At 41.0% G+C, this 26,046-nt stretch overlaps 1 protein-coding gene across 3 annotated transcripts in view; it reads left to right on the forward strand.

Moving 5' to 3' along the window:
* The first annotated feature begins 1,010 nt into the window (after window positions 1–1,010).
* Window positions 1,011–26,046, forward strand: part of Cecr2 (CECR2 histone acetyl-lysine reader) — a 148,945-nt gene continuing 123,909 nt past the window's right edge. For all 3 annotated transcript variants that reach the window (XM_026413859.2, XM_026413861.2, XM_026413860.2), the window contains exon 1: window positions 1,011–1,456. In XM_026413859.2, coding sequence (XP_026269644.1) covers window positions 1,331–1,456 — 126 coding nt within the window. In that variant the 5' untranslated portion in view covers window positions 1,011–1,330. The remainder of the gene's footprint in view (window positions 1,457–26,046) is intronic.

Genomic DNA, 26,046 nt, shown 5'->3' on the forward strand with positions numbered 1-26,046 from the left:
GATTTTTCTCTCTTCCGGTTAAGTAGAATTCCTACGTCCTTTTCGGCACTTAACATTTCTAAAGCACATGCTTCAATACCTTTCTCCCAGAGCACATTCCCTCAGCCTGAGCGTGCAGGTCTCCACCCCCACCCGACCACACTCCCCCATTCTAGAGCTTCTTTTCCCATCCCCCAGCCTTCTAGCCACATTGTGCGCACTCGTGCAGGCAGCTTTGCTACAGCGAGGGCAGTCGCAGGGCTAGGAGCCGGTCTTCTCTAGGGCGGTCACACGTGTCCATTCCCTGGGGTGGAGGGGGATTGCTCTTCCCGCTTGGCTGCTGATTGGTGCCTCCCCCTACCCCACCCTCCCCGCCGCACTCTAGCCTCCATCCTACTTAGTTCCAGCCTAACCAGCCCCACCACCTTCTTCCCTTGGAGAAAGGAGCCACTTTAGAGCGCCTTGAAGCACCGTTCTCGGATGGAATAAAAGCACTAAAGAACAGGTGGAAACCACTTCATCTCTCTAAGCCTCCTATTTCCAGGGTGGACAACCCACTCGTCCTCCTATACTAACCCTCCACATCAATAATAACTGAACTCCCACACGTGCACGCTTCTAGAGCTAGACCCTACAGAAAGCACCACCCAGCGGGCCCTTTAAAAGGACGAGACCACTAGGGCCAAATGGGGGGTGGGAGAGACCCTTACGGTCCTTTCTCATGAAAGTCTTCAAACTCCTCAGTTCTAAACACCTGTAAAGCCGAGCGCTTCTTGGCAAAAGATCCTGGAGGTGCACCTGGCTCCCTTGGAGTTACATTCCTCCCCTCTCTCGGGGTGCTCTGGTCTCTCTCCCCTCCCCCTTCCTTCCAATGCAGCTGTCCGGGCGGGGGCGGGGAGCGGGGGCGGGGGTTGTTGTTGTGATGAGGGACAGCCCCGCCCCCTCCTCGTGGGCGGCCCCTCCCCCAGGCCCTCTGTTCGGCCCCCTCCCCCCGCCCCCAGCCCCATCTGTTTTCCCCAGCGGTGAGTTGATTATATTGTATGGGACTGGGGGCGGCCGCAGCCGCAGCCGCGGGATGGGGCGAGCGCGCGGGCCCGGTCGGCAGCCCGAGCAGCAGCAGCCTCAGTGAGTCGGCCCCGCGCCGCCGCCCCCCGCCCGGCCGCGCGCCTTCGGCTCATGCTCACGCCGAGAAGCGGCAGCCGCGGGAGTAGCAGCCTCCGCCGCGCCACCGCCGTCCGAGCAGCGGAGGCGCCGCGCCGCGGCGGGAGTCCGAGGCAAGCGAGCCGAGCGCGGGCAGCGGGGGCCGCCGGAGCGCGCGCGCTGATCCCGGGGCCGGTGCCGCGACGAGGAGATGTGCCCGGAGGAGGGCAGCGCGGCCGGGCTGGGCGAGCTCCGTTCCTGGTGGGAAGTCCCGGCCATCGCACACTTCTGTTCGCTCTTTCGCACTGCGTTCCGCCTGCCCGACTTTGAGATCGAGGTGAGTGGTCGGGCGGGCGACGCGCGCGCTGCGCTCCTTTCTCCTTCGTCCCTCCTCGGGGCGTCCGGGGGACGTCTTGCGCGGGGGGAGCTGAGGCGCGAGAGACTTTCGGTGGAGTCTGGAGCCGAGAGAAGGGCTGGCGACCGGGCACGAGGCGCGGAAGGGCCGGCGGGGGCCACTGCGACTCGGCACCGGACGCCAAGTGCGGACGCCGGGCTCGGGACGTTCGCCCGGGCGCCCACGGCGCCCACGCGCGGTCTGTGGAGGAGGCGAAGCGGGCAGCGAGAGGCGGAGGGGGAATCTGCTTTTGTCGGAGTGGGACGGGAGGCTCTCCCGGGACTTCTGCGGAGGGCGAGCCGGGCGAGAGTGCGTGCGCGCGCTCCCCCCCCCCGGTGCCATTGAAGCGGCGAGCCAGCTGCTCCGGGCGGGGACGGGGTGCGGGCGCACGCGCGGGGGCGCAGCGGGATTTACTGGGACCCGCTTGCCCCCATTCGGGCGGACGCGTGGAGAAGGAGCGGCACTTTGCCGACTCCCGGAGGCCCGCAACTCTCTGGGCGTTTGGGGCTAACTTCGGGCTGGAGAATGGGGGGGCAGGGCTCGGCGCGCTCGTTTGGGGAGCCGCCCGGCGCAGAGCCTTCGCTCGGGGCTCCGAGGCTGCGGAGGGAAAGTTTGGGACTCCGTTATTCTTTAATAGCTTCTTTCCAGTAGGAATATGCACCCCCCCCCTGCTTTTTTTTTTTTTTTTTTTTTTTAATCCCGGGACCTGGGAAGCTCTTGGAGTTGATTTCACCACCATTATCTCTCCGGGCGAGTGTGGAGACGAGGGATGGCTTTTCTGGCCAGGCCGAAGGTGCTTTCAGACCCAAGGCTTTGTGATAAACTGGACTAAAATTGGAGGGTCTTAGTGGCAGAGAAGGTGGCGGGAGTGTGAGGAACGAAATGCAAACGACGGCCCAAACGAACAGCCAGCATCCTCCTTTTATTTTTATTTTTGGAAGGGGGTGTGAAATATTTGATTGGCTGGCAGGTTGAATTGCTTTCTTTCCTATAGCAGTCTGTGTAGTGACTTATCACCTTTTGCCTTGGGACAAAGGTACTGTTGGTTAGTTTTTGTTTTTAGCTCTGCCAAGGGTTGGACGATGCAGCGAGCAAAATTGGAATCACTCTTTTGGAGAAGTTAATCCTTGCGGTTGCCTCTACTCCCAAATATCTTACTTTCTTCTGCCATTTTCGGGTTGCTTTTAATTCGTTTACTCCTGAGGTCTTTGCCTCACCTTTATTTTTAGATTCAGTCGTGTTTGCGGAAATATCTTTTGCTTCTCATATGAATGAAGTGTGAGAACTTGCTCTTGTTTCAGAGTTAATGAAATCGGGAAAATAAAAAGATCAAAAGGGCTGGGACCGGAGAATGAAGAGGAATGTAGACTGATAAACGAGGGCCACTCACTGGCTTTTTTTCCTTAAGCTGATTAAAACAATGTGATTAAGTCGTAGGCTCCTCCAGGTTTTAGGAAAATGTAATAATAGCTTGAGCATTTTTTGCAGCCACAGCATTTGTTTTAAAAGTTTGAGCATGGGTGTAACAAGCATGATTTCTAAAATAAAAATTTTCCTGGCAACACTCTTTATATTGACCAAAAAAGAGAAATGGCTGCAGAAATTAAAGGTTGAGAATTCTATAAGTCAGGAGATGCTTAACAATTATTCTCATGCCTTACATTTCCTTTTAGTTGATAAAATCTTAAGTAGTCTAATTAAATCCTGCTGCTCAAAATGGTGGCTATTGTGGGAAGTGTTGCTTGTGACAGTGCCATCTTGGGTGCTGGTAAACTTGTCCCCTATCCCTTGCAAGATAAAGTTGAGATGATGCTGGATTACAAGTTTATAGTTTAAGGACCAATTCTGAAAATACTTTTGGAAAAACGTCATTTCTTTAAATCCGTGTATTCCCATTTTGTTGATGAAAAGTAAAGGTAATTCATTTTGACTTATGTACACCCAGCATTTTTAGAGTAATCTATAAATAACATGTCTTCTGTCCTAAAAAAGTAACTTGTGGTTTCTTTAACTATTAGCTGGCTAATTCCTACAGGAAATGTAAGCTGATTAAAGCTGTCAAATTTATATGTATAGCAGAAATGAAAAATCATTGTAGTTTAATAAAGGCTATTTGAGATGACTCTTGATTCCAGTGTTTTTTGGATATGACACTTCTTTCAGTTAAAATGTGTGCTATTTGAAAAACATGCAGCACAGATGAATATTTGTATTCCTTTTTTCCCCTTTGGAAATGTTTTCAGTAGATGGATAACATCTACTCATGTTAGGTGTGTTTTGATGCAGCTAATGTAAATTTTAACTTAAGGTTTTCAGTAGTTAACCAATTTAAAAATCTAAGATTATTTTCTAATCTTTTAACAAATTTGACTTATTGACAGTGCAGAACTTCTGAAGACACAGTTTTCTCAGTATAAATAAGTACTTTTTTATTATTAGGTGATTTTTTTTAAAAAAATTGAGCAGTTTATTGATCTGACAGTTTGATAAAGAATCCCTTGGCTAGGCTTTATGATGTGGTAGAGAACCCTTGTAAAAAGGAAAAAGGTTCCAATGCTGTTAGGCCTTGTGGAAAGGCCCTGTAACCTTAATTTAGTGCATCTTCAAAAGACAGAATTGAAGGTCTGGGTATACAGCTTCAGTGTTAAAATACTTGCCTAGCACGCAGAAGGCCCTGGGTTCCATCTTAGGCATCACCAAAAACAAAATAAAACATAAAATTGAAATGATGTGTAATGCCAAATAGTATAAGTTGGATAGCAGTTTAGTTTTTTTTTATGCACCTAGTTTTCAACTGTGGTTTTGAAAAGACCTCATTTTACCTTTGACCGCCAGGCTGACCGCATGGATTCATAGAAACTTTAGGAAGCAAAATCTTCAAGGACGTGCCTTCTGTTTATCTAAAGTGAGCAATCTCTAGGATAGGCAGAGGGCTTGGAAGATTTATGCTGTAATTCGGCAAAAGGTCAAGACTTTCTGCTTCAAAAACTGGTCCCCCAAATGGGAATATTTTTATTTTTGCATGTAAAATTTTAACTGTATTAATCAACCTTGAATATACAGAATTTTTTTGGAAGAGTCAACACAACTACTGGTTTTAGGATATATTTAATGATTTGTATGTTGCTGCCTCCCAAGGAAGGGTTCTGTCTTCATCATACTAAAAATCTGTAAACGCACAGTAATAATGCTTTATTTAAGTTGTTCATAATTCCTGTATTTAAGAATAATATACAACCACTTAAAGTTTAATAGTTTTGTTTTTTTTTAAAGAGAGAGGAGGGGAGAGAGAGAGAGAGAGAGAGAGAGAGAATTTATTTATTTATTTATTTTAGTTCTCGATTGACACAACATCTTTGTTTGTATGTGGTGCTGAGGATCGAACCCCGGCTGCACGCTTGCCAGGCGAGCCGCTACCGCTTGAGCCACATCCCCAGCCCCAAAAGTTTAATAGTTACAGAAAAATGTAGATAAAAGAATTAAAGTCACCCAGATTACACAGAGATAAAAGTTATTAGTTGTCAATATTTAGAAATTGTATACAGTATATATTGTACCATAGATTAGGTGTTTTTATATTTCAGAGAAAATGGAGGTATAACTGGACATAGTAGATTAGTGACACTAAATTCAATAGTTGGAATTAGTAAGCACTTACTATGTACTTTACATGAAACTGGGAAATTCACCAAAGTGGCCCATAACTGGCCCCATCTTTTTGGGAGCTTTAGCTGTTACTATTTCAGAACAAGCAGTTGTAGGTTTTTTTTTTTTTTTTATTGTTTAATATTCTAGTGGGTTAGATTGGCTAAGCTTTGTCCTGATTTGAGAAACAAAGAAAGGTAATTGACTTATCCAAAGATTGTGTGCCCCCCCCCAACCAGTCAAGTGCTCTTTACAGTGAATAGTGTCTCACTTGACTACAGTAAGGTAAAGGAGGATAGAGTGATTTTCAGTAATTTGGTCTAAGGTTAATCATCATGGCTATGGGATGATGGTCCCTTCAGGTGGCTATTTGGAAATGTTCATATAGAATTATTTGAATGGTTTGTATGGAAGTAGCAAGATCAGAATAATCTGATTGTCCTATCAACCTTTTTTCCTGAACTTCCTGACCTGAAGTATCTAATCCTTTGCCTCCTCTGTACTTCCTCCTGGTTGCCATTGTATTGTGGCTAAAGTCCCTTACTCAATCAATCAGCATGATATGAGGACAGAAGGAAGTCTTAAATTCTACCCTTGTTGTTTCCTTGGACCCAACTGCTTAATGAAGAGCACAGACCACGAATTATTACTCATCAAAGAAAGAAAGAAAAATTGCTCAGAGAAAACTTAAAAATATATCAGTCATATCAGTAGTTCCTAAACCTGGAGCCAAGGGATAGGAGGTAGGAATTGTTGAGTTGGTATGCACATAACATTTTGCTAGAGGGGAGGGGACCTAATGCTTTCATCAAATTCTGAAAGAAGTTCTCAAAGATACAAAGGGTAAGAGGCCTGGGATTAGGGGAATCAAAAGCCTCGATTCATGACCCAAAATACACTAGACTTGAAGTTAAGAAATATATATATTTCTTACACACACATTTTATATTTTTGTGTGCGAGCTGGGAGTCAATGGTAGGACCTTGAGCTTGTGAGCTCGTGCAAGAGCTGTACCTCTGAGGTACATCCAAGTCCTTTTTAAAGAAATTTTGAGACAGAATCTCTTAAGTTGCTGAGGCTGAGTTCCAAATTGACATCCTCCTACCTCAGACTCCATAATAACTGGGATTACAGGTGTGTACCACCATACCTGGCAGAAGATCCTCTCTTGAAACCTTTTGCTGAACTATGTGCAGAGGGACAAGTTCGGGTATTCATTCATTTCTTTCAAAAAATATTTACAAAGTATATACTGTGTGCCAGGCAGGGTACTAGGTATTGGGGTAAAGCTGTGAACATAATACAAAAATATCTGCCCTCTTTTTAGTGGAATGAGGCAGATAGTAAACATCCATATATACCGTATACAGTATGTCAAAGGGTCACTGGTAATAGTCATTGGTGTCATACAGCCATGTTGAGGGGTGAGCCATTGCATTGTAAAGTAGGATGAGTATGTGTAGCAATGCTGAGAACATGGCATTTGAGTGGGAATGAAGAAGATGAGTGATTTAAAAATAAGTGGTTTGCCACACTAGTCAATTTAATGAAGATAAAATGTAGGATGATAAAACATTCTTTGTAGAGTCAGGATCAGCTCCTTCACTGAAGATGAAAGCCCAAACAGGAAGTAAATTACATAAGGGCAAATCCATATGTGGTTTGAAATTCTAAAAGAGGAGAATATTCTATTATAAGGAAATGCCCAATCCCCCCCCCCTTTTTTTTTGGTACTGGAGATTGAACCCAGGGGCACTTTATCACCGAGCTGTATTTCCAGACCTTTCTATTTTTCGAGACATATTTTTTTGTTTTGTTTTTTAAATATTTATTTTTTAGTTGTAGTTGGACACAATACTTTTATTTATTTATTTTTATGTGGTGCTGAGGATGGAACCCAGGGCCTCGCACATGCTAGGTGAGTGTTCTACTGCTGAACCACAATCCCAGGGTTTTGCTAAGTCATTTAGGACCTTGCATAGTTGCTGAGGCTGGCTTTGAATGTGCAATCCTCCTGCCTCAGCCTCTTGAATTGCCAGAATTCAGGCATGAGCCAAAAAAAAGTTTGTTCTTTTTTTTCTTCCTCCATATGAGGCTTCAGAGAGGCAGTTGAGAACCATCATCTACAATTGTAAAAGGGGCAATACCCTCTTGTCCTGAAGGACAGTTTGTGTTAGGGTCTGGCTTGCTTTTCAGTGAAAGTTAAATTTGGTCTTGCTTAATTTTCTGGAACACAGGAAAGCCTAAAATACAACTTGGCAGCATTTGGTACACTGACCATCTGCCCTTTGGTCAGGAACAGCTCAAGGCTGAATTCCTGGTGTGTGAGGGTTTCAGAATGAGGAGCACTGACAGATTGCTGGAAAACTGCAGGTGCAAAGGTAGAAAGTGTGGTGTGTAGAGGACACATCTAATAATGTGACTTTAGATCAGATTGATGCAATTGTGAACACAGTCTTTGTGAGGGTGCTGCTAGGTATTGAATCCAGGGCCTCATGCAGTCTCTAACACATTATGCTGCTGTGCTATACCTGCAGTCCTTAAACACCTTTTCAAAAGGAAACAGACAACCTGCATTGTGAGCCTCCTTGGTCATTAGCTTTGAGCTGGTTTTAGGCAGATCACTTTGGGTTTCAAATGCCCTTTCTATAAAAATGGGTGATTCCTAGATATTTTTTAGGTCTTAAAAGTTCCATGATTTTAGGAATTTTCTGAGCATGCATAGCAGTATTAATTCCTTTTTAGAAAATCACTGACCTCAGTGGTTAGGATCAAGGATTCATTCCTTACAAATCAGCTTTGTACCAAGTGAAAACTGCAAATTCATACTTGGTGTGTTTGTGAATTATATGAATTTTTCCCTCTTTCTGTGAAATCTCTTTTCCTTCCTTTTTTTGGGGGGAGGGGGTTACTGGGGACTGAACTCAGGGGGCCCTAACCTTTGAGCCATATCCCCAGCTCTTTTTATTTTTTATATTGAGACAGGGTCTCACTATATTGCTTAGGGCCTTGGTAAGTTGCTGAGGCTGGCCTTGATCTTGTGATCCTCTGGACTCAGCCTCCTGAGTTGCTGGGATTATTAGGCATGTGACACCATGCCAGTTCTTAAGTGCAAATACCAGTTCTCTCTACCTCTTGCCTCTAGCTAGAGGGTAGGACCCCTTTGTACCTAGAACTTTTTTGAATAAAACATACTTTAGCTTATGGCTTGTGGCTTGCCTTTTATTCTTGGCTGTGGTGGCTGGACGGGATGAGGAACTCAGCTTCAGGAGGCTTCAGTGCTGCCATTGCCTGTTTGGGAACATGGCTCTTCTTGATGTATCTCTTGAACATGGCACAGTGGTGAACTCAGGAGGCTTAGACATGACCAGATCGAAAGTTCAGTGGGACTTTACTTGAAGTGTGTGTGTATTTGGGTTACAAGCACATATAAAGTTCATTATTCCATTATAATTTTCAGTTCAAAGCTCACCAAGCACAAAACCCTAAATATTTTTCATGATTTCTTTCAGTTTATTTTGCTGTCAGACAAGATGTTTAATGGATAAACACATATTTGGTGGACATTTATTGAGCACTTGATATCTAATAATAACTGTAAGATAGTTCCATTTACTGAGTGCAAAACAGCTTGATAATCAACAAAAGCCTTTGTAGTGTGTGTGTGTATATATATTAGTATTTTTTTTTTAGTTTTAGGTGGACACAATATCTTTTATGTGGTGCTGAGAATCGAACCCAGTGCCCCACGCATGCCAGGCTAGCACGCTATCACTTGAGCCACATCCCTAGTCCATTGTAGTATATTTTTAGTGAGAGAAATATGTTCTACTCTAACAATATGTCTTCAGTTTTTTAAGTTCTAATTAGCTATATGACAGCAGAGTGCGTTTCAATTCATTGTACATAAATGGAGCACAACTTTTCATTTCTCTGGTTGTACACGATGTATAGTCACACTATATGTGCAATCATACATGTAACTAGGGTAATGACGTTCAATATCATTGCACCATCTTTCCTGCCCCCATGCTCCCTCCTCTTCCCTCCCCTGTACCCAATCAAAGTTCCTCCGTTTTCCCCATGTACCCCTCCCACCCCCCATTATGATCAGCATCCACTTACCAGAACATTAGGCCTTTGGTTTTTTGGGATTAACTATACTTCGCTTAGCATGATATTCTCCAACTCCATCCATTTACCTGCAAATGCCATAATTTTATTTTCTTTTGATGCTGAGTAATGTTCCATTGTGTATATATAACAGTTTCTTTATCCATTCATCTGTTGAAGGGCATCTAGGTTGGTTTCACAGTTTAGCTATCGAACTTACTGTTATTGTTAGATATCAGGTTCCCAATAATCTGTCCACTTAAAAGATTGGTTTGGAGAGAAGATGGTATTGTGATTTCATCAGAGTACTATACTGTGAAAAGCTTCAAGCTTTTTGGGTAAAGGTTACTGAAGAACTTCTATGGATAGTGAAGGAAATTCTGTGGTTTTCGACAATGGTCTTTCACTGAAACATCCATCTTGTGGTCTTGTCTTTTCCACTTCCAGGTATTTGGTCTCTGCAGAGACTCCACATCCTTGCTTCTTTCTTTTTCTTGTTCAGGAACCACTTTTTTTTTTTCCTGACCACCCTTTTTTAATTTTCTTTTTTACTCATTGTTGTGCTCCTGTCCTGATGTCTTAGGGTTTGTTCTAGGCATTGGTGAATTTCTGGCATGCATCAAGGTGTTAAATCCCAGAGTTTGTGTAAATAAGTTGATAAGAATTAAGTTAATTCTGTAGCCAAAAGCAGTTTTCTCATCTTTTGGGGGCAGTTGTTGATTCCTCAGAATAGTTCTATTATGTATCATTAACACACACGTGTACTTGCATAAAAATATGTGGAAGACAGTATTCATTCTCCTGTTTAAAGTCCCTGACTGGGCTGGGGATGTGGCTCAAGCAGTAGCGCGCTCGCCTGGCATGCGTGCAGCCCAGGTTCGATCCTTAGCACCACATACAAACAAAGATGTTGTGTCCGCCAAAAACTGAAAAATAAATATTGAAACACACAGTCTCTCTCTATCTCTCTTTAAAAAAAAAAAAAAAAGTCCCTGACCTCACATGACCTTTATAAAAGATACTTGGCAGGCTTAAATGATGTCATGCTCTTGTAAGTTTCATACTGCCCAGAACAGACAACTTTTAGCTTTGAGTCTACAATTCTGATGCTTCAGGAGCTAAGTCAGGTCTACTTTTTCCCTAGGGTGGGTTTGCTAGAATAACTGTGATTTGGCAGTAGGTCATTGAGGCATGTGGCCACCTGAATTAAATGTGTGAATTGTCACAACAGATTGTGTGTGCATCCTTCTCTGCCCCTCCTCCTACCCATAACCTCAAACATAAGTGAAAATAGAGGAATTGATGGGAACACAATTATACTAAACACTTCACATTTTCAGTGTTTAACTTTTAAATCACCTCCAAGTAATAAGTTCCAAATTGGAATAAGTTCTTAAAATTGAGAATGCTTTTTTGACTGTAAGAATTTTTTAACCCTCCTGGCCAGTTCCTTTAACTAAATACTTCTTCCTTGAGTGCTCATCAGTTGGTTCAGCCACAATGGCACTAGGGATACTTGATTTGCTTGACAGAAAATGTGTTAAAGAGATCTGCTTCTTTAGTAAATCCTTTCCCCTATGTGCCATTGTGTCTCTTCTGTGTTACTGAGAGGTTGTTTGTAAATTCTTTTAGGTATGGAGACAACTTTTTTTCTTTTTGGTACTGTGGATTGAACCCACGGGTACTTGACTACTGAGTTACAGCACTAGTCCTTTTTTTTTTGTTGTTTTTGAGACAGGGCCTCCTAAGTTGCCTAGGGTCTTGCCCAGGCTGGTCTAGAACTTGTGTTCTTCTTGCCACAGCCTCAGGAGCTGCTAGGATTACAGATGTCTACTACCATGCTCAGTTATGTGGGACAACTTTTATAACAGTGTCTTAGAGTTCTTTGTTCACAGAACAGTTATATAGGGGAGAGGTGATTTAGAGAGAAATTACATCTATTGCCATAATTAAGGGAATTATTATTTTTTAACGATTTTTAAAAAATATATTCTTAGTTGTCAATGGACCTTTATTTTTTTATTTACTTATATGTGGTACTGAGGATTGAACCCAGTACCTTACACATTCCAGGCAAGTGCGCTACCGCTGAGCCACTGCCTCAGCCCAATTATTATGTTTTCACTCTTAGGCTGGCATTAATTTGAGTTAGTATCCTACTAACATACATACTAATGTTTAGTGCTAGTGTACTAATTAGTACTAAAAGACACGTACTAATTTTTTTTTCACATTGTTTCTGAAAGATTTTTCTCCTCATTTTCCTGTGTTTTAAAGAATTAAAAACCAAAACCAGTTTGCCTCCCTTCTGTTTGCTGTTGAATTTATTAAAATCATAATTGCAGAGGTTTGTAATAAAGTTGCTGTTTTCCCACTGCCTTGGAAAATTAATCAGTCTTTTGAAAGCGGGTGGTAGGGTTGGTGATAGATAATAAATACAATGTGAAATCTATGTTATTTGCAGAACAAGTGATAGGAGAGTATGACCCTTGCAGCATTGGTGATGGAGTGTTTCCAGGGTTTCGGGGATTGTACTGAGTAAGCCAGCATAGCTAGCTATATGGGGCAGTTCTTTTTTTTTTTAAAGAGAGAGAATTTTTTTAATATTTATTTTTTAGTTCTCAGCAGACACAACATCTTTGTTTGTATGTGGTGCTGAGGATCGAACCCAGGCCGCAGGCATGCCAGGTGAGCGTGCTACTGCTTGAGCCACATCCCCAGCCCCTATGGGGCAGTTCTTTAAGGGGACTGGTAGAAAATCAGGCTGAGTGAGAGAATAGAGGCATCATTACAGTAAGCCTTGAATTCCAGGTTCACTGATGTTAACCATTTTTTCTTTAGGCAATGGGGAAACATAGTTCTAAAGTAAGAATTCCTGCATGCTAAATGTTTTAGGGTAAATCTAGCATTAGTGGCTGGAATAGAACACAGTGAAGGAGAGGTGTGAAATATTAAGGTAGTGATAATAGGTTTTTGTAATGCACAAAGATTTCATCAAGTAGGGGTTTTTTTTTTTTGGCTGCAAATAACAGAATAACAGTGACTTAAACACTGCAGAATATTCTTCGACAGGTAAGCTGAAGAAAGGTGGTTCCTGGCAAGTATGACACTCAGTGATGGATGTCATTAAACATTCAGGCAGTGGCACCATAATGGTCACAGTGCCAAGGTCTCCGTATTTGAGTGATACTTAGAAATACAGGAAAATGATAACCGAAAATAGGCATTGAGTTGGTGATTTTTTCGACTTTGGAGAAGGCTGTTTGAGTTACTGTGGCATAAGAGGAAGAGGAAGAGGCTAAGATTAAATCTGCATTCTTCTGGAAGGAGAGGAGAAAAGAGCACTTCAGGAAGCTTAAGAAGATGGTGCAAATTTTTTTGCTTTGTGTTTACCCTAAATAATAGGTAGTTATTGTAACAAGAAAAAGTCAATTTAATTCTAATTCCTGTGTGTTAGCATTTTGGTGTTAAACTAAAGAGGTCAATTGTAGGGTCCCCTTAAGAATAACTAGCCTTCCAAATTCTGCTGCAGGTTTCCTGTCAGTCATCCTCTGTTCTCTTCCTCTCTGCTTGGAATGATTATCCATCCCATCCTAAGATTGTTAGTTTCTCAGCATTGTAGCTTTTTGTTTGTTAAAATGAAAACCGACGCACACATATGTGCCTTTTTGTTAGATTTTAGATTTACTATTGCTTAACTCTTACTTGTTTGTGATGCTTTAGTTTTAATTTTTCTCTTGAGTATTTAGTGAAATGTGAGACTACTATTTCATGGGGCTTTGAGTCATTTGAAAGGGGAATATTTGTACATATTAGACAATCAGGTACTAATGTTATGTGTTCTATTTAATAACAGGTTCCCCAAGCCAGGGAAAGTTACATCTCAACAGAATGGCTTCTTTTGTTTGCTTGCTTATCTCCCTGCTGGTTCTGCAAAAAATTTTGGAGGTTGTCTGGCATCTCTATGCTTCCTCTTGTCAAGTAAATCTATGTCTTGGCCAGTAATCTTTAACACATCTTGCAAAGGAAAAAAAAAAAAGATGAACTGGGTCAATCAAATACCTTCTTGGGAGTGTAACCTAGGAAATACAGGGATTACTGAGTCAGCATGGAAAAGAAGCTAAAAGGTCACAGTGAGAAGCCATGATGCGGGCTGGGGATGTGGCTCAAGCGGTAGCGCGCTCACCTGGCATGCGTGCGGCCCGGGTTCGATCCTCAGCACCACATACCAACAAAGATGTTGTGTCTGCCGAGAACTAAAAAATAAATATTAAAAATTCTCTCTCTCTCTCTCTCTCTCTCTCTCTCTCCTCTCTCACTCACTCTTAAAAAAAAAAAAAAAAGAAGCCATGATGCAAACTAAAGTCTTGCCTGTGATAAAGCAGAAAGTAGGGAAGACCCAGCCTTGGAGGGATTAATGAGAAGACCTCCCAAGGTACTGCTGTGGATCCTGCCCCAAACCCCAGGCACCCGAGAGAGTTTGCATTCCTTGCTCCCAAAGAGCCTAGCACTACCTCACTTATCTTGGTGAGCATATTTATATATAGAATAATTTATCAATATGATTCATACTTGCACATTTCTGAGTCCTGCTTGATTCAGTGAATAGTTAAATGATACGAAATTCCATGTTACCACAATGCATCATGATTTTTAATAGTTGCGGAGTATTCATTGAATAGATGTACTCTATATAACCAATCCTCCGTAGGGAATTTAGGTTATTTTGAGTTGTTTCCTATCATAACTACCATGAACAGAAAGATTTTTCCTTCCTAAGATAGAGTTAGTGTTTTTAGTCATTAGACTTCTGTTATTACCTTCTATTTTGAGGTTCTGAGTATTGAGTATTCAGTTGTTTTTGTTTTTAAACGGGTGAGGAGGTGGTTTGCCTGGTTTCCCAGGGCCCTTTGCTTGCTAAAAGCACATGTTCTATCACTGAATAGTACCCCCAGCCCTAGTCACTTTTTATCGGATATTTTATGATAAAATCTAACATGAGTTTTGGTGCCCGTGGTGCTCCAGGCACTGCTTCTAGTGTTCCTCAGTCAGTTTATTTATTCCTTTTAATTTCTCCAGTAGGGTAGGCGTCACTCTGATCCCATTCTATAGATAAGAAACTGAGGCCAAAGATGAAGTGATTTGCCTGCAGGTACATAGTCAGATCTGAACCTAGGGAATCTAACTTCAGTAAAATGCTAAGGCATTCATTGGTACATGAACTGAATAGTAGTGCCAGAGATGGGAAAGTTGGTCTGCCATGCAAGTTATTTAGGGATATGTGGAAAGGTAGGGGGGACTAAATTTTAGCTATTGTTTTGGCATTAGAAAGGAATCTTTCAAGCAAGATTGAATGAGAGTGCTAAGTCAGGAAACAATGACATTTTTAGAAGTGAGGGAAATTGTTTTTTTCCTTTTATTTTTTTTAATAAGTTACAACTTTTTTTTTTTAATTTTAAGAGAGAGAGAGAGTTTTTAATATTTATTTTTTAGTTTTCGGTGGATACAACATCTTTGTATGTGGTGCTGAGGATCGAACCCGGGCCGCATGCATGCCAGGCGAGCACGCTACCACTTGAGCCACATCCCCATTTTTTTCCTTTTAATTGCTTAAATTATATGCAGAATATGTCAGTGGCCTTTAAGAGTTCATTACTTTTGTCATTTCCCTGCTGAAACAGTGCCTAGAGTTTTTTAAGACTTTATTTTAATTAATTAATTATTTGTGGTACTGGGAGTTAACCCAGAGTCTCCTTCCTGCTGTGTGCTTAGGCAAGTGCTGTACCACTGAGCTACACTCCCAATCCTTGTTTAAAATTATTTTGAGATAGGGTCTCACTAAATTGCCCATTCTGACCTTACATTTGAAATTCTTCTGCTTCAGTTTCCTATGCATGTACCTCCCACCTGATTTAAAACTTTAATTTCAAACTTAAAATTGAAAGACTAGTACAAAGAATTCCTCAGTTTCCTTCACCCAGATTCCCTAAATGTTAAATTTTATACCACTTTTTTAATTGTCTCCCTGTTCTCTCTCGCTCCCCTAGCCCTCCATCTACATCTCCCCTGTGTAGTTGTCTGAGAGTAAATTTCGGACATGGTATCTTTTTATCTCTTGACATTTCAGTGTTTATGATATAAAAGCATTTTCTTAAGGAACCATAGTAAGATTATCAAAATGAGAGAATCAATACTGAATAAAATGTGAAAATAATAATATATCAAATATTGCCAGTTGACCAATATCAATATATATGCAATTTATGTAGTTTTCTTGGTGGTTCTGGGGTGGAACCTAGGGCCACTCTACCACTGGGCCACATCCCCAGCCTTTTTTTGGAGCGGGGGGGCAGGGTCTCAGTAAGTTGTAGAGGCTGGTCTCTAACTTGTGATCCTCCTGCTTTAACTGGAATCCCTGGAATCATGGGTTTGTGACACCACACACTGCCAATTGATGTAATTTTTTTAAAATATATTTTTTAGTTGTAAGTGAACACAATACCTTTAGTTTGGTTTTATGGGTGCTGAGGATCAAACCCAGTGCTTCACGTGTGCCAGGCCAGCACTCTGCCACAGAGCTACAACCCCCAGCCCTTTCTGTAATTTTCTTGACCAGTATTCTGGAAATCATTTTTTCTGACTTAGGTTTTCAATCTAGTACTATTCATTTCATTTATCTCTTGGGTCCCTTTAGTCTCCTTTAATCTGGAGCAGTTTTTCAGTCTTTCTTTTTCTTGTGTTTGACACTTTTTTTGAGGGAGTACAAACCATTCGTTTCATTTGGATTTGTTGGATGTATCTTCAGGATAATTCAGGTCACATGATTTTGGCAGGGGTGCTCAAAAGAAATGTTTTGTCTGATGCATGCTATTAGAAATTACATTATTAGCTAGGTGCAGTGGTGCACACCTGTAATTCTAGCGGCTCTGGAGTCTGAGGCAGGAGGATCATAAGTTCAAAGCCAGCCTCATCAATGTAGTGAACAACTTAGTGAGACTCTGTCTCAAATTAAAAAAAATAAAAAGGGCTAGGGGTGTTACTCAGGGGTTAAGCACCCCTGGGTTTAATCCCTGGTATCCAAAAAGAAATAAATTACATTACTGATTTTGGCATTGTTGGTTGTTACTAAGTTTGATCACTTGGTTAGGATGATGTCTGCCAGATTTCTTGACTCTGAAGTTACTGTTTTCCCCTTTTAGTGAGTAAGTATCTTGTGGGGAGATACTATGTAAACATGTATGTTTCTCATCAGAATTTCACCAAATGATAATTTTGGTTTTTTAAAATTTATTTTTTTGGTACTGGGGATTGAACTCAGGGTTACTCAACCACTGAGCCACATCCCCAGCCCTGTTTTCTATTTTATTTAGAGAAAGGGTCTCACTGAGTTGCTAAATGCCTTGCCATTGCTGAGGCTGGTTTTGAACTTGCGATCCTCCTGTCTCAGCCTTACAAGCCACTGGGAATACAGGCGTGTGCCTCCGATCCCAGCTCACAACATCAATAATTTTAATACATGTATGGTTTTTGCCTGAATCAGTCCTTATTACATCACAGTTGGTGAATAGTTATTTTCAGATTCCATCATTTATCTGTTGGGTCCCTTTACTCTGAATGAAACAAAGATGATTCTCATTTTTTTTCTCTTTTGTTGTTGTAGAAGGATACAATACTTTTATTTATTTATTTTTATGTGGTGCTAAGAATCAAACCCAGTGCCTCACTCTAGGCAATCACTCTACACACAGTATTGCCATCTTAACAATATTGTCTTCTATCCATTAATATAGGATGCTTTTCTGTTTATTTGGATTTTTTATTTTTTTGATGTTTTATACTTTCCAAGTAAAATTTTATGCTTTTTAGTTAAATTTACTCTGAAGAATTTTATTATTTTTGGTAGTGTTGTGAGTGAAATTTCTAGATTGTTAATTTACAGTTATTTGAGGTGGGGTACTAGAAATAGAATCCAGGAGTACTTTACCACTGAGCTATATCCTCAACTCTTTGAGACAGGGTCTCTTTAAGTTGCTTAGGGCCTCACTCAGTTGCTGAGGCTAGTCCTAAATTTTTGATCCTCCTGTCTCAGCCTCCCAAGTCCCTGGCATTACAGGCATGTGCCAGTGTACTCAGCTCAGATTTTTTTTAAACCAGTTTTATTGACCAATTATTTAAATAAAGTATACTTTTTTTTTAGGGATTGAACCCAAGGATGCTTTACCACTGAGCTATATCCCTAGCTGTTTTCATTTTTTATTTTGTGGCAGGATCCCCTTGGGTTGCCCAGGCTGACCTTGATTTTGTGATCTTCCTGCCCCAGCCTCTGAAGTAACTGGGATTATAAGCATGAGTTGCCATACTTAGTTTGAAAATATTTTTGTTTTGTTATTTGGTACCAGGGATTGAACCCAGGTATGCTTAACCACCAAGCCACACCCCTAGCCCTTTTTATCTTTTCTAAGAGACAGGGTCTTGCTGAGTTACTTAGCTGAGGCTGGCTTTGAATTTTTTTATTTCAGCAGGCTTTTCTTCATTCAGTTTTTAGTGGTGGAGTCAATTGGTGGAACCCTGGTGTGGCTTGTCTTCGGAGAAGAAAATGACATGGCTTTGAACTTTTTTTGGTTCTGGGGATCAAACCCAGAGCCTTGTGCATGCAAGGAAAGCACTGTGCCAACTGAGCTATATCCCCAGACCAGGCTTTGAACTTTTGATCCTCCTGCCTCAGTCTCCCAAATCACAGAATTACAGGTGTACACTACTGTGCACAGGTTTTCACCTGTCCTTTGTCAGTTTCCCCCAACTCCTACTCTGATCTTGGGCAGTCTCTGATCTGCTTTGTCACCATTTGTTGCTTTTCTTTTTCTCTTTTCTTTTTTGGTACTAGGGATTGAACCCAGAGGTGCTACATCCCTGACTCATTTTTGTTTTTTATTTTGAAATAAGGTCTCTCACTAAGTTGTTTAGGAATTCAGCCTTCCTGAATTGCTGAGGCTGTCCTCGAATTTGCAGTCCTCCTTAGCCTCCGGAGTCACAGGGATTACAGGTGTGCGGCACTGCAATTGGCTTAATTTGCTTTTTGCCAGAATTTCCTATGAATAGAATCTTATTATTTTGCATTAGAAGTCTTTCACTCAGCATAATGATTTTTAAATGCAACCATACTATGTATCAGTGCTTCTTTTAAAATTGCTGAGTATATTTTATGATATGACTATACTTGATGCTGTAATTTTTTTCCTATTGTTAGACATTTGTTTATAGGTTTTGGTAATTATTAATAAGGTGCTGAGGATATTCATAGAAGTCTTCATGTAAACATAAGCTTTCTATTGATTAAATACAGAACAATGTAATTCCTGGATCATAATGTAAATGTATGTTTAATTTTATGAGAAACTGTAGGGCCTGGGGGTATAGCTCAGTAGTAGTGCGCTTTCCTAGCTTTATTGGAGGCACTGGGTTTACCCCAATTCTGCATAAAAACCTCAGAACACCTTACCAAGTTTGTTTTCAAAATGAATTTAAAAATTTTTTTTTTACTTGAAGCAAAATTCATACATATTAAAATTAATTCTTTCACTTTTTTAAAAAAATATTTTTTTAGTTGTAGATAAACACACAGTATCTTTTATTTTATGTGGTGCTGAGGATAGAACCCAGTGCCTCACACATGCAAAGCAAGTAAGTGCTTTACCACTGAGCTACAGCCCCAGCCCATTTCTTCACTTTTTAAATATGAATTTCCATGACTTTTCACGGTTTTATAATCACCATCACAATCAAGATATAGAACAGTTCCATTCCCCAAGAAATTCCCTATGCTCCATTGCTGTCAGCCCTCCTGCCAGCTCTTGCCAATTACTTGATTCCTATCCCTATAATTTTGCCTATGTCATATAAATGGAATCCTAATATATATAGACCTTTCTATCTGGCATCTTTTTAAACTTGGCATCATGCATTTGAGATTCATCCATGTTGTTGCATGTATCAGCATTCCTTTTTATTACCAAATAACATTCTGTTGCTGGGAAAATTAGTGTGCTTATTCACTTGCCACTGAAAGAATGTCTGAATTATTTCTAGTTTTGGTGACTTTGACTTAAGCTGCTTAAAGCATCCACATATATATGTTTGGGCAGACACCTAGGAATGAGATCACTGGTATATAATGTGTGTTTAATTTAGGAAAACAGCATAGCAGTTTCATATATTTCTACCAGCCATGAGTGGAATTTCAGTTCCTTTGTGTGTGTTTTGGGGGGGGGCAGATACTGGGGATTGACCAGCGTACCAGGGTCACTCTGCCACTGAGCCACAACTCTAGTCCTTTTTGCTTTTGTTTTGAGGCAGGGTCTCACTGTGATTTACTGAGGCTTCCTTGAATTTGCAATCCTCCTTTCTCAGCTTCCCCAGTCAGGGGTTATAGGTATGTGCTAGTACCAGTTTATTCAAATATGTTTAAAAACATACATAGAGATCATCTCATTATGGTGGTCCCCACTCCTAACCCCCAACCAGGGATTGAATCCAAGGTCACATAATCACTGAGCCACATCCCCAGCCCTTTTTATTTTTTATTTTGAGATAGGGTCTCCCTTAGTTGCTTAGGGCCTTGCTAAATTGCTGAAACTGGCCTCAAACTTGTGATCTTCCTGCCTCAGCCTCCTGAGTTGCTGGGATTACAGGCATGAGCCACCCTGTGAGCTCATTTCTGGTTTTTACATTCACTTAAGAATAACAATATTCAGGGGGCTGGGGATGTGGCTCAAGTGGTAGCGCGCTCGCCTGGCGTTCGTGCAGCCCGGGTTCGATCCTCAGCACCACATACCAACAAAGATGTTGTGTCCGCCGAGAACTAAAAAATAAATATTAAAAAAAAAATTCTCTCTCTCTTTCTCTCCTCTCTCACTCTCTCTTTAAAAAAAAAAAAAGAATAACAATATTCAGCATCTTTTCAGGTGCTTATTTGCCATTCATTTGACTTTGGTCTTTTAAAATCTTTTATTTAAAAAATGGGATTATTTTCTTTCTTCCTTCCCTTCCTTCATCTCTTTGTTACTCAGGCTAGTCTGTAACTCCTGGACTCAAGTGATCCTACTGCCTCAGCTTCCTGAGTGGTTGAGGATTACTTATTTTCTTTCTTTCTTTTTTCTTTTTTTTGTACTAGGGATTGAACCCAGGGGTGTTTATCCACCGAACCACATCCCCACCCCTTTTAAAAAATATTTATTTAGAGTCAAGGTCTCACTGAGTTGCTTAGGGCCTTGCTAAATTGCTGAGGCTGGCTTTGAATTTATGGTCCTCCTGCCTCAGCCTCCTGAACCACTGGGATTACAGGAGTAACCATGCCTAGCTTAGTATTGAATTTTGAGAGTTATTCCATATTGAGAATAGAAATTCTTTATCATATATATATATATATATATATATATATATATACACTTAGCAAATATTTTATTTTAGTCTGTGGGTGGTTATTTCATTCTAATATCTCTTGAAGAGCAAAAACTTTTAAATTTCGATGAAGTATAGTTTTCTTTAATGGATTGAGCATTTGGTGTCGTTTTTCTTTTAAATATTTTTTAGTTGTAGTTGTACCTTTATTTATCATTATGTGGTGCTGAGTATCGAACCCAAGACCTCACACTTGCTAGGTGAGCGCTCTACCAGTGAGCCATAACCTCAGCTCCATTTGGTGTCTTATTACAGAAATGTTTGTTTTACCCAGGATCATACTATTTTCTTTTTTTCTGTGTTTTCTTCTAGAAGTTGTATAGTTAGTTACCTTTTATTTTTGTCAAGTAGTATGCATGTATGTGTATATGTATGTTTGTGGTGCTAGGATCAAACCTAGGGCTTCCTACAAGCTAGGCTGGCAAGTACTGGGGATTGAGCCCAGAAGCATTCTACCATTGAACAACAGTCATTCCTTTTTTTATTTTGACACAGGGTCTTGCTGAATTGCTGAGGCCAGCCTCAAATTTGCCATCATTATGCTTCAGCCTCCTGACCAGATGGGATTATAGTCATATGCCACATCTGGCTAAGATAAAAATACTTTTGAATGTCCTCATCATCTTGGCTTGGCTTATACTTTATTTTATTTTATTTTGGTGTTGGGGATTGAATCCAGAGTTTCCTACATACTAGGCAAGTGCTCTGTTACAGTGTCACATTGCCCAGCATCCCAGCATTTGTCTTGAACTCTAAAAATTTTTTTCTATTTTAATTTTAAAATACTTTATTTCTGGTGCATTGTAATTACACATGACAGTTATGCATACTAACTCTATTTATTTATTTATTTATTTATGGTGCTGTGGATCAAGCCCAGGACCTTTCCCATGCTAGGCAAATGCTCTATCATGGATCTACTTTCTCCCCAAGCCCTAATTTAAAAAATTTTAATAGGCAAATGATAGTTATGTATTATTGGGTATAATGTGATATGATATCTATTCCATCTTATTTTTCTGCAGTGGGGATATTAAGATGTATTCTTGTGCCTGTTTCAAAATATACAAAATATTATCAACTCTGATTACCATGCATTGCAGTAATTATACATTTTATATAGTTTAATAAAACTGGGTTAGTAAAACAATCCTTCTAACTAAAACTATAGGCTTTGACCAACTTCATGTCTTTCCTCCTACCCACCCATCTCTGATAATCACTATTCTACTGTCTGCTTCTATGAATTTGACATTTTTAGATTCTACATGTACATGAGATGTTATTTGTCTGTCTGCCTGGTTAATTTCACTTAGCATAGTTTCCTCTACATTCATCCATATGGATTTTCTCCCCCTTTTTACTTTTTTGTTACTAGGGCTTCAACCTAGGGGTACTTTACCACTGAGCTACATCCCACCCCTTGTTATTTTTATTTTTTATACAGGGTTTCACTAGTTGTTTAGGGTCTTTCTCAGTTGCTAAGGTTGGTCTCAAATTCGCATTCCAGCCTGCACCTCCTGAATTGCTGTGATTACAGGCATGCACCATCGCACCTTGCAATTTTCTTCTTTTTCTAAGATTGAATGGTATTTCATTGTGTATGTATGCTACATTTTCTCAATCTATTTATTCATCAGTGGACTCTTAGGTTGTTTCCATGTCTTGGCCATTGATAATAGTCATGCTGAAACAAATGTAGGAGTACAGCTGCCTTTCGACCCACTGATTTTAATTTCTCCATATATATGCCCAGAGTGAGATTACTGGATCATACATATGGTTCTAGTTTTCTCCTCCTCCTCCTCCTTCCTCTTCCCTCCTCCTCCTCCTCCTCCTCCTCCTCCTTCCTCTTCCCTCCTCCTCCTTCCTCTTCCCTCCTCTTCCTCCTCCCTCTTCCCTCCTCCTCCTCCTCCTTCTCCTCCTTCCTCTTCCCTCCTCCTCCTTCCTCTTCCCTCCTCTTCCCTCCTCCTCCTCCTCCTCTCTTCCCTCCTCCTCCTTCCTCTTCCCTCCTCTTCTCTTCCCTCCTCCTCCTCCTCTCTTCCCTCCTCCTCCTCCTCCTCCTTCCTCTTCCCTCCTCCTCCTCCTCCCTCTTCCTCCTCCTCCTTCCTCTTCCCTCCTCCTCCTTCCTCTTCCCTCCTCGTCCTCCCTCCTCCTTCTCTCTCCTCCTCCTCCTCCCTCCCCCTCCTCCTCCTCCTCCTCCACTGGAGGTCTTTAACCCAGGGTGCTTTACATCTCCAGCCCACCCCCACCCCCTTTTATATATTTATTTTTTTGGTACCGTGGCTTGAACTGGGGGGCACTCAGTCACTGAGCCACATCCCCCAGTCCTATTTTATTTATTTATTTATTTATTTGAGAGGTAATTTACACAGTGCCTTGTTTTTGTTTTTGTTTTTTTAATGTGGTGCTGAGGATCAAACCCAGGTCCCTCCCGTGCTAGGCGAGCGCTCTGCCACTGAGCCACAATCCCAACCCCTTGTATTTTATTTAGACAGGGTCTCATTGAGTTGCTTAGCACCTCACTGTTGCTGAGGCTGGCTTTTAACTCACTATCCCCCTGCCTCAGCCTCCCGAGCTGCTGGGATTATAGGTATGCGCCACCCTTTTTATTTTTAATTTGCGACAAAGCTAAATTGATGAAGGTCTTGCTAGGTGGCTGAGGTTGGCCTTGAATTTGGCAATCCTCCTGTCAGCCTTCTGAATTGCTGTGATTGCAGGCATGCGGCATGCGCCACTGCGCTTGGGTCTAGTTTTCTGTTTCTGAGGAACTTCCATACTATTTTCCAAAATGGCTATGCTGATTTACTATGCCCACCAGCAGTGTATTAGGGATCCTTTCCACCACCTCCTCCTCAATACTTCTCTTCTGTATTTTTGATGATATCCATTTTACAAGGATAAAATGCTACTTTGCTGCAGTTTTAATTTGCATTTTCCTGATGACTAGAATTGTTGACCATTGTTTTTTATATCACTTGACTGTTGGTGTCTTTTTGAGAAATATCTATTCAGGTCTTTGGTCCATTTTACCTTTATTTATTTTTATGTGGTGCTGAGGATTGATCCCAGTGTCTCCTGGCACATGCTAGGCCAGCACTCTACCAATCCCATCCCCATGGCCCATTTTAAAATAAGGTTATTTTGTTGAAGTACTGCTGAGTGTGTTATATGTTTTGGATCTTAGTCCCTTTGTGATTGTAAGTATTTTCACCAGTTTTTGGATTGTCATCTCTTCACTGTTTATTTGGAACCAGGATTGAACCCAGAGGTACTTAAACACTGAGCTACATCCCAGCCCTTTATAATTTTTATTTTGAGACAGGTCTCACAAAATTGCTGAGTCTGGCTTTGAACTTGTGATCCTCCTGCCTCAGCCTCCCGAGCTACTGGGATCACAGGCGTGTACCACTGTGCTCCTGGCTCTTCACTCAGTTAATACTTCCTTTGCTTTGAGAAATCTTTTTAGTTTGATGCCAATCCATTTGTCCATTTTTGCTTTTGTTGGCTGTTGGTTGGTTTTTGTTTTGTTTTTCGTTTCATGCAGCACTATTGATTTTAGCTCAGGACCTTATTTGTGAGACAAGTTCTCTAACACTGAGCTTTGTCACCAGCCCTATTTAAAATTTCTATTTTACTTTTGAGACAGGATCTTGCTAAATTGCTTATTCTGACCTCACACTTGTGATCCTCTTGCCTCAGCATCCCACATTACTGAGATTACAGGTGTGTGTTACTGCACCTAGCTATTGGTTTGTTTTTATCAAGAATCTGATCAAGGTGTTATGTCTTGCACTTGGTTAATATTTAGTTCCTTTTAGTCTTGAGTAGTTCCCTTGCCTTTTTGTTTTTTAGAACTCTTCAGATGAATCTGAACCAACTGTCTTATAGAATATTCCATGTTTGGAACTTTTCTGATTGTTGCCTTAAGATTAGGTTCAAGGAATGTTTCCAGTAAGACTTCTTCAAAGCTGTTGCTGGGTACTTATTGTACCACATTAGTAGCTGTATAATTTCAGGTTATTTACTGTTAGTGATATTAATTTTGAACACATGGTACATAAAATTTATCATTTTGATGGATACTACTGTTTTTTCTCTGTCAATTAGTTGATCCTTAGAAAATAGATCTGTACATTGCTGGGTTCCAGAAAGTGGGGGAGAGACCAAAAAAAAACAGAGCCTCTTTTACAAAATTCAAAGTATAGAGATAGGTCAGTAGTGGTGGCACATACTTGTAATCCCAGCGGCTAAGGAGGCTGAAGCAAGAGGATCACCAGTTCAAAGCCAGCCTCAGATTGTGGGGTCGACCCCCAGTAGTACAGACACATACAGACAGACATAACCCTCTTCCTCAATTACTTCATCTGAGTTTGGCATAAAAATTGAAGGCAATCCTAAAATCTACTTTGAAACTACATTCAAAGGGAAAAGATCAGGTTTTTTATCGAAGATAATATATTTTTATGAAAGATTGTGCAAATAAAACAGCTGATTCCTTTGGTCCTTCTTATTCCACTCAGCATAAATGATTGATTTACAAAGGGAAAAGATCAGGTTTTTTATCGAAGATAATATATTTTTATGAAAGATTGTGCAAATAAAACAGCTGATACCTAAGGTTACACTAAAATATGTTTATTTTAGACATCATCCCTGAAAGTGCAAGGAAGTACTAGACATTATTGCTGCCCTCTACAAGTTTAAAGGAAAATGGGGAGGCTCAGACAAGTGGGAAAGCCAGATCCAAACTTTCAGTGGGTAGGAAGGGGAGAGCTTAATGGCAGATAACTTTCTAATGGAGTAGGTGAGCAGTAGGGGTCTAGGATGCCTAGCAGGGTATAAGTAATTGAGTGGTGGTTGTGGGGAGTAGAACAAGGTTAAAGCACCTAGACACTACCACCTCCCAACTTTCTTTCATCCTTGGGAGGCTCTTTGGATATGTTCTGTTTCTTACAAGAAATCCGTTTTAAAGCAGAGCTGCACTCTGATCTCTGTGCTGGTTACTGGAAAGAAGGGCTGTTCAAGGGGTTTAGAGAGAAGTTTTGTTCTATAGTTGACATCTCACCTGCCTTTTTGTAGAGTTTGTTGGCAGGATCCTAGGAAGAGTTACGTACTTGGCTGTGATTTAGAATCCTCACTTCCTCCAAAGTAAGTGAGGATTTGGAATATCCTGATTTAGAGCAGGGTTGGATGATAGAAATTGCACCTGAAGAAGTTTGTTAATGGATTAGTTTCTTTCTTCAGAGGACCAGAAGAATAATTTTTCAGTTTGTTTTTAAAAATAGCTTTATTGAGATATAATTAGCATGCCAGAA

Source organism: Urocitellus parryii, chromosome 5, assembly GCF_045843805.1.
Source record: "Urocitellus parryii isolate mUroPar1 chromosome 5, mUroPar1.hap1, whole genome shotgun sequence".
NCBI lineage: Eukaryota > Metazoa > Chordata > Mammalia > Rodentia > Sciuridae > Urocitellus > Urocitellus parryii.